The sequence below is a fragment of the Vespula vulgaris genome, chromosome 7, assembly GCF_905475345.1.
Source record: "Vespula vulgaris chromosome 7, iyVesVulg1.1, whole genome shotgun sequence".
NCBI lineage: Eukaryota > Metazoa > Arthropoda > Insecta > Hymenoptera > Vespidae > Vespula > Vespula vulgaris.
The window spans coordinates 135,617-145,547 of record NC_066592.1 but is presented as its reverse complement, the minus strand read 5'-3'; the positions used below and the strand labels follow the sequence as shown (position 1 = coordinate 145,547).

General features: G+C 37.4%; 1 protein-coding gene across 1 annotated transcript in view; it reads right to left on the bottom strand.

The window, feature by feature from the left end:
- Positions 1–376: 376 nt before the first annotated feature.
- The window catches only part of LOC127065208 (synapsin), a gene marked incomplete at its 5' end in the record, with an annotated part of 31,663 nt that continues 22,108 nt past the window's right edge, over positions 377–9,931 (bottom strand). Inside the window, 4 exons of the mRNA XM_050997252.1 lie at positions 377–7,700; positions 7,796–8,051; positions 8,152–8,416; positions 8,612–8,817. Coding sequence (XP_050853209.1) covers positions 7,516–7,700; positions 7,796–8,051; positions 8,152–8,416; positions 8,612–8,817 — 912 coding nt within the window. The remainder of the gene's footprint in view (positions 7,701–7,795; positions 8,052–8,151; positions 8,417–8,611; positions 8,818–9,931) is intronic.

Genomic DNA, 9,931 nt, shown 5'->3' with positions numbered 1-9,931 from the left:
ATTTATAGGGGTATTCAAAGGATATCGTCAAGACGAACTTCCTCTTCCACATCCTTGCTATAGGAATACTTCCATGGATTACGGTTGGTACGCGCCTACGATTCATACCGTTCCTACAAGCTACTATCCTCGAAATGCTTACTTCAGTCGAGACGCTGCCCTCGGTGGAATGTATCGAAATTACTCCTTAAACACGGAACTGGACAAAACTTTCTTTTGACTCGAAATGCTTTTGTAATCGTATCCTTAAGGAGAACGCTTTCAATTAATTTTTTCTCGAGTGTATTCACGAATGTATCCTCACGAAAGAAAAGTTGATGAAAATTAAAGAAATTCTCAAGGATGTGTTAATGGTTACTATTCATTATTACTATCGTTTTACTCTTAGATATTGTTTTATTATTACAGTTCAGCTTGTATGCATATATGCGTGTGGGTGTCTGTGTTTATATATATATGTGTGTGTGTGTGTGTGTATATGCACGCACGCACGCACACACACACCTGCATATACAGACATACGTTTCGCGTTAACGATACTTTAACGGATCCTATACGTCGGGCACATTTCCAATACAGCGTGCCCGAGATTACCTCTAATCGCGGATTACAAACGTCTCCTTTGCGTTACTTGTTTCTTGCGATACATTTATCGAGGAGTGATAATAATTCGTTTTTTTTTTCTTTTTTCTTCGTTTAAATCGCGATTCACATTTTATGAGTGCATCGGCTAATCGGTGAATTGGAAAACTTTTACGACGATTATTACACATCGATTATTTATATAATGTCACTCGGGGCTGTCTAAAATACTTTGCTACGGCGATATTTCATCAATTGCCGTCGATCTCGTTAATATAGCGATAATAGCGATACAATAATAGTAATAATAATATTAATAATAATAATTCAATGACAACGCAACATATGTATATTATATGTACCTACATAACACAATGGACATTCATCTATCGCTTTAACACATTTATGAATGCGCATTTTCCAGTAACAATCGTAAAGTTAGGAATTTTACAGAATACTTCATAATTCTATCGTGGTTAACAGTCAATCGATGAGAGTAATAATGCTTGATAACCGGTGTTCGAAAGATCGTTTGATGTTAGACGAAATGGTTGATGCGATAATGAAACGTTCGAACGTAAGAAGCGAACAAAGAGAAATTATACAAATTTCAAACGAATTGACACCATTGAAAGTATCTTTTGAAATTGTTTTCAAATAAATCTTCAAAACAAACATTTCATTGCCGCAACAACGTTCCATATTTAAGCTCATAATAGCTAATCCCGTGCTCGCTGGCAATCGGCTTTTCCTCCCTTACGTTGTTCCAACGAATCAAATATCTTTCGATCGTCCGTTCAATCGATCGTATCGCTGTAATCATTCGACGGAAAAATTCTGATGGATAATTTAAAGAGAATATCCACGAACGATGAAATGAATCAATAAATAAAAGTCGACCGACAACGAGCACGTAGTACGAAGTCAGAATATCTAGCCATTATGTATCAATAACGCATACTTCACGTTCCTACTCTATATATGTATATATAAATGTCTTTTTTTTTTTTTTACTTATTATTTTATACAATCTCTCATATATCTCGTCTCTACTGCGCGTCCCTTATCGTTTTTCCTGTTGACATCTGGGATATAGGTAATTTTATTGGATTGTAAGCTTAAATTTATAGAGACCATCGCTCGAGTCGAAAGTCGAATAATATTTAACAATTAACGATGACAGATAGAACTCGCATTTTAATTTTTTCTCTTCGTCTCACGTTTTTTAGTTTCTAGCGTACATCGTCTTTCTTCATTTTTCCTTCTGCATTCGCTTAGTATTTAACCCCTTTATAACGATAACAAATCGCATCCTGTTCGTAGAAAAAAAAGAAACAAATCGATTCGAGTACGTACAATCGCCGCGGAAAGTACGTTGACACATCTCAAAAATACATATTTTCTTTTTTAAATAGATATTCATAAATAATCGAATAAATAAACGCCATATATATTTTTAACATAATACAAACCAGCAAATTTAACGTCGCTGTTCAAACGGAATATATAACAATTATCGACAAGAATTAAACGATTTTTTCTATCTATTTGCGGAAAGTATGTTGACGACGATAATTGCAAATTTCGTCGTAAAATATTTATATACCCTTCGTTCGTCGATATACGCGACAACGCCACTTGAGGAAAAACAAACCCAACGCACAAAGAATCTCCTTTCGTTCTTCTATTAAATAATAGTGATCTTTCTGCAGGAGTAAGTTCTCGTATTTTCGGCACTAAAAAACGGTGGTTTACGTACGAATACAATACACTCTATGGAATACTGCACGAAATTTGACGAACACATTGTGAATTAATACTTATTGCATAAATATCTTGTAAATGGATACTAGTAAAGATACGTATCAATTTACTTTCCGTGCGAGTTTCTTATATAAACTTAGAATTATACGTTCGCTTCTTACGATTGCCCGATTCGGACTACATGGTAAGGCGACGAAAGTAAACAATACGTTCGTGTACGCGGTACGTAAATCGGAGCTCGAAACAAAAAAATGTAAACAGATTGCTTGTTACGGCAAAATACATATTATGAAGCGTGTCAACATATTTTCCACGGCGATTGTCGTGTACGATTTTCGTACGGACGCTGTTTTATCTTCTTCTTTTAAATCCGATATCCTATCGCTTTCGTTGTTCGTATTGTCTTTCTTTTCCCTTTTTTTTTTCTCCTTTCTCGAGTAAAAACAGCGTCCATAGTTCTAAAAAAACACAAGTCTTACGCAATTCGACGATTACGAAAGTTTTGAAAGAGCGAACAAAAAAAAAGAACATCCCCAGTCATTCTCCCTACACGCTAATGCACATCGTCGTCGAATCGCACGATTTTATATTGTCGTTCATCTAATATAAGTTACGAGGACTTAATTCTCTAGGAGGTTGGACCGTCCTTGGTTCTGATCTTCGTTGATCATCGATCAATCCAATCGATCCGATTTATTAATATCAAGATGTTAATACGCTTTTTCTTTTACCTTTTCCCCCTCTTCATACTTCTTTTCGACGTTACAATCCTCATCGCGCATCAATGAAAGCTTACGATCGTTCGAGATTCGTCTTTTGATTCTATTCTTTCAAACTTTCCTGACCATTCGATCGTTCCCCGTTTTTGTTCGAAACTTTCAACTGCGCTTTCACGACCCACGTATACTCTTCCTCTATACATTATATACGTATATATATATATATATATATATATATATATATATATATATATCATATAAATACGTAGTATTAATTAGACCTGTGTCTTTCTAAGATCCGTCAAACGTTAATCAATGTCGGTCTGGCTCTTTTTTATTTTCTCTCATTTTTCCTCGGCACGATAGGCTGATTATCAATTATTATATTTTGTATTATCGAATGAGTAACATCGAGATGTATTCGAAGATAATAATCGTTAAAGTTTATGCAGCATTATATTATTATCATTTTAATGTTAATTTATAATCATATATTTACTTATATATATATATTATTTTTTCAAAATTCTGTGTGTATTTTCGTGTGTGATTATTATACATGTGGCTAGCACGCATTGAAATCAAGGTGGTTACGCGTGTCGGGCAACTTTGTACTTCGCCGTCGACAACGTCTACCGCTAGAGATTTATAACTTCACATATTTTTTTTTTAACCGTTTAATTTAACGTTTACTTTATTTTATGTATTTTAAAAGAGTTTCCATTACACAGAGTTTGAGTATTTATCGTGTTAACGAGCTTTCGCTTAATCGAGACTAAATCAATAATGCGTACTCTCGTTGGCTCCTTTTCCAATTTATTAATCTCAAGATGTTGATACGCTTTCTATTTTACCCTTTTTTTTTTAATAGAATTGCACTTGTCATTTCATTCTTTGATATCGATGATTTTCGTTGTTGACACTGCTTCTTTTCCAAACGATAATCTCGCGGTCACTCGATTAATTGATGTGATACTCTCGAAAGCAATCTTGTTTAGTTAGCATGCAAACGTCTCTTTTGGTTAATGTAATAATTAAATACTGGTGTTACGTTCCCTGATTAAATTTTGTTTTTTTACTTGTCTCTTTGGTTCGTTGATAAAAAAGCTTTTACATTCATCGACAAAAATGTGCTCTCTCTCTCTCTCTCTCTCTCTCTGTAAAGATGCGGACGGTCGAGACGATCGATCCTTTCTCTTTCGTAATCCTCACTTTTCTTTCTTCCACCCCTCCTTCTCTCTCTCTCTCTCTCTCTCTCTCTTTCTCTTTCGTTATGTTTAAGAATGAACGAAAAAGAAACACGTTGGAGGCACTGAACTGGCAGCAACCGTCGGTAAACTTGACCCGCCAAACCGATATGCCGTACGTAAAAGATTTCTCCTCGATTAGTATCAAACGAACGCTCGATTAGTACGGGCAATGGGAGGAGAGTTCGATAATATACGCAGTTTAAGTTTCACTTTGTCTTTCGTTTCGTCTAATTATCTAAAACGACGAATAAATGTTACGGACAAATTCGAAGCTTCAATCGCGTACTCGAACTTTTAACATTTTGTTTTCTTTTTTTTTTCTTTTTTTTTTCTTTTCTTCTTTTCTAATCTGTGTCTCGCCAATCACGACTACGAAATATATGTATATTGAAAATACACGTAGGTACGTTTTTTTTTTTATTTCACAACGACTTTCCCCTTTTTACAGAAGAGATCGCCGTTTATTCTCCGCTTTTTTTTTCTTTTTTATTATTTTTTTTTTTTGTAATACACGATCAAACGAAACGATATTCTTGTTTTTTAATCGAGATAATATTTGTGTACGTGTAGTTTACTAAAAAGGCGCAACAACGAAGACGCGTTTACCAGTGGAAGGTTTGTCGGTTACCTTCGTGCAACAGAGGGTTATAAACTATAGATATATTGCTAGTATTGTTATTACTTCGTTCAAAGGTACGTGAATAATAATGGAGAGGAATTTCGTATCGAGGATATTATCGTTATTGTTCGCAATACTACGTGATAATCCAACGGTAATATTCTAAGGAAACGACTCTTTCTAATAATAATTTTGGATGCTTCTTATATAATAATTAGTCAGCCCTGTCAAACGCAATACGAATAAATTACTCGGAAGTATCGATAATTTTTTTTTTTTTGATAGATATTTTTTAAGAAACGTTTCCATCAAATATCGCATCTTCGATATCTGCGGGGGATAATAAATAGTATAAAAATATGAAACCATAATGGTATCGGATAATACGTGTAAAATGTAATAAGGTTTATAGAGTAGAGGAGTTACGTACAAAGGTTATAATGGAAATGGTTAAAGAAAATCGTTACGTTCAACTAAATACTATCAATTGCGATCATAGGAATGTGCTGCAGAGTCCAGCTATAGAATCTGCGAACCAACAGGAAACTATTTTTGAAGTAATCGTCCGACATTTCTCAGTCGAAAGAAATTCGTCTTTATTGCCGAATACTCGTCTAACGGTACTAGTCCCTCTACGTTTGCTTTCTTTCCTTTTCTGCATATCAGTACAGACGTTTCTTCTAATTTTCTATGTATCATCTACTCGCTTGCGTTCGCACCCCTGAGGTATTCTTTGTCTTTATTAATCGGCGCTCTATCGTCACCTTTCTCTAATATCGATTCGTTATGCACCATATCGTGGCTCCAATCTCTTTCTTTAATTATTTCATTATTTACAATTAACGCAACCTTCGATTAGAAATTTTAAAGAGTATTTACGATTGAAGATTTTAAAAGGGATCATCGATTTGCTATTGTTAGTGCCGTTGGTCGTTTTTGTCATTCTTCCATCCTGATTTTCCTCCGCGAGAAATAGCTTTATATAAATATTCATTCTCATGTTTTATCAGATTTTTTAAGACGATTCATCCGTGCTTTATCTTTCGATCTTTTGATCATCGAGAAGAAGAATGATGTATTTCCCAAGTAATTTAGCAAATTTTAAAGATGCTTTCTTAAAAATATCAATGCAAGTCAGGAAAACTAACGATTAAGTTCCTTTATATTTATTTGTGCGAGTTTGGACGTTAAACTGTTAACGGTTTTACAAATTGAGAAATTTTTCCTTTCGTTGGACGGTATAACGCTCGTGTCCAAAAATGATTAAGTGATATTACGTTGAATGATCGATGGTTGTCCGTAAATTGTGCATAAATTTCGAAATTTTCTCATGGACGTGACAGATTTATTACAAGTATCGTATCAATATAATTTTTGAATTTCCATCGTCGTTTACATCGCGTCTTGATGAATATCATATAAAGGACACTTTAATGTTGTCAAAAGGCACGTTGAAATGCATAAAACAAATGAAAATAGTTTCATCTCGATACTGACAACGGTAAGAAAGAAAGAGAATTTTTGATTAGAAAAAAATAAGTTTGGTAGGAGCTGAAGCCACGATATTTTGTCAACGTCGAAATACTCTCTCTTATTTGTCGCGATAACTTAAGTTGGAGACACGAATTCACGATTTCATTTTGATCTAAACAAAGACATCTCAAGTATCGCATCGAGCAAAATAATGGATAACGAATTGCATAAACATTTATATATTCGCAGACGTCGACGGTAAGCTAATAGACGCTTTCAACGAATGGACTTGATTTTAATTTTCAACATTTTGCGATCTAAAAATCTTTTCTAATTCGACATCAACGGTCAAGCGCCTTATACGCGAGATGTGTTATATGCTGTGTGTGTGTGCGCGCGCGTGTGTGTGTGTGTGAGAGTGTGAGTGTGCGCATCACGTATACACGCACGTATATGTCGTTCATTGTAGTTTTAAAGACATCGTAACGTTAAAATGCTTTTTTTTCGAAAGCTTACAAACTACTTGTGCGCTTAAAATATGAAATGCCAAAGCATACTGTTGACCGATATCTTGAAACTTTGCTTAGACGACGAACGACTCTCGAGTTAATTTATAAAACAATTCCAACGACTGATCGACTGTAAACAAAGGTACGGACATGGACCTATATCGTTAAAAAATTATTCGTTGTTCGATCGCTTTTATCAATATAATCAATGTCGACTTTACTCTCGAAAAATAAACGCGTATTATCAAGATGCGAAACTCTATCGAGAAACAGCGAATATATCGACTACTGGCAAGCGAGAAAATTTTCTTCCAATCTAAGAATCGCGTTTGGATCGAGTACGAATAAGTAAATGAACAATCTGCAAATATATAGATGTTTACGCATCGATGCGAGGCTACCGTAGGAAATACTTGGGAGATCGTTGAGCCGTTTAAATGTCGACGTTATAAACCGTATCGCTAAAACAAAAGAGTCCCTTAAACAAGGCGATATTTTTCAGACTTGAAAAGGATCAATCATATGGACTCGCGTTATCGCATTCCCTGATCGGATTTCCCTCGATCTTTCCCTTTGCGTTGGTCGATCGATTCGACGAATTACATATCGCCGAATATACCAGCGAACGTTTTTCGAAGATTCTTCATCGTATCCTCCGTGTCTTCTCCTTGATTCTGAGACTGACTACCCTGACGATGAAACGGTACTCTGGATGGTATCGCCGGTGGTTCCTCTTGTCTTCGACCGACCGATGGCGCACTGCTGACCGTGCTCGATTGGGATGCTGTAAGCAAGCCAGCCAGGTAAAGACAAGACGTTGCATCAACAAGCCGGATTTAGCGTAACAGAGCGATAAGAAAAACAAGTAAAGAGAGAAACCTTGAGAATCGCGACGTTGAAGCTGATGATGGCTGTCCGAAGTAGTAACGTCGCCTGCCAAGGCCGTCGTGGAACCTAAGCTACCTATGCTCGCCATCGAGCTCATACTTCCGTGAGATCCTAAAGGTGCCGCCGGAGGAGGTACGCTTGGGGGTGCCGTACGTGAATCTTCGACGGGACTCGTAGCCTGGCTCGAACCGGACATAGAACCCCTCGAGGCTGTTTTCGTTAAAACGCTGGGTGGTCGGCAACAAGCCTACGAGAGACATCATCGAAAGAAAGGATTTTCTCATCGGTAATCGTTACGAGGTCAAAGTATTTCGTTGAAATTTCTCTCTCCCTCTCATCGAACGTACTTGCATCTTGGCGGTAACCAAATCGGCGATGTGACGGCGATCTTCTTCCTGTGAGTCTCCCATCAAGGAGAGCGCGCTATCGTTCACTTCTATGATGTGTTCTCGGCCGTCTTTACCAACGAGAAGCTCGATCGCGCAAATATCCAAACCTCCAAAGAGTTGACACACGTTGTCGATCCAGACACGATGTCGCTCGCTCACCGGTACTTGCTCCAACATGGCCGAACCCGTGTTCGATTTCCAGTTTCCAGTTATGCTTTTTCGACTTTAATAACAATCAAAAATGGTTCGTTCCTGTTAATAGGACGAGCTCGCGCTCGACCAATTCGATTCTCAAATACGTATAAACGAAACGAATATCGTAGAAAGATACGATCGTATCGTATTTTACTCCCCACCAGTCCCTTCTTCGATATTTTCAAATACTTTCATTTTATTTCCTCAATTATTTCGGACTTACAGAAAGGCCTTGTAATTGTTTCCTATTTTCTGCACGTGCACGTCGAATTTGGTGTCGACGTACGGCTCCGCGGTGCAATAAGTATTCGTTAATGCCGCCAAAGATGCGAGATCCAAGAAATCTTGATTCGTTTCTGCGCGGGCCTTGCCGATACCTCCGTGGGCGTGTCCTAATTTCACTACTACGGGGAATCGCGAAGCGCTCACCTGAAACGATAAAAACACTCGCTGTATCGCGGAAGGCGACGAACAACACCGGCCCTTTTTCTAATATATAAAAACGAGGACATTTCGATACGCGCATATGGTTTCCCAACGCTTTATCTCGGTGAAAACGTAGGTAGCATATTTGTCGATAGTTTTGCCTTTAATTCGAGTCCGCTTTTACGCTCCAGAGAGCGCTGCTGTACCGTTCGCGTTCGCGGAAGATATCTATCATTTCCAATTAGATCGTCCGTCGTCGTCGCTCGATATTAATTAAGCATCTAATTAGATCTATCTACGAGCTTTCAATGTTACTTATCGTTTAATATACTATCAATCCCGCTATCTTCATTCCGATAATAATAACTTATATGAATTTTCTATGCGTCGAATCAAAATAGCGTTCGAGCGTAAGAAGAATCGTTCGGACAAACTTTATCTTCTCTTCGTCGTAAAACGATATCTGCTTTTAAATGCTTTTAAGATGCAAAACAGGACCCACCAAAATTGGAACGTGAGACGAATGGAAGAAAATATACGATGTGCCCGCACTAAACGAGTCACAAATTTTATCTAATTCCGGCGGTAATTGAGTTAGTGAATCGACAAGCTGGAAGAGCGTAAAACTTGAATGCTTTCCAACGTTTACCGTTAGCTCAGATAGTTTTGAAATTCTTCGCTGATAGCTCGAAAGTACACTTAAGTGCGTACGTATCGTCGCACAGGAATTTCTAGGGACGTTTAACGACCTTTTAACGTTAACTAATCCGCATCTACTTAATTCAAATACTTTCTGTACCTACTTTCCTTCGACGTAGAGGGTACGAGTATTTTTCGCGTTGTACCAACGTCGAATCGACATTAATTAATTAGTATCAATAAGATCGGTACTCGTTTTTCGAATAAATGCGCGAAAAACTCCGAAAGAACTTACGAGCACGATGGAACGTTATCGTGGCAAATACGGACGTACGGACTATACGGAGGATGATCGTCGTCAAAGGTTACAGGGGGATAGACGACGGTCGTCAAGTGATAACGATGGACTACTTCCTAATCGAATATCGTGGAGCACGCTATAGAAAGGAAATCCGTTTGAAAAATGACATCGAACTGG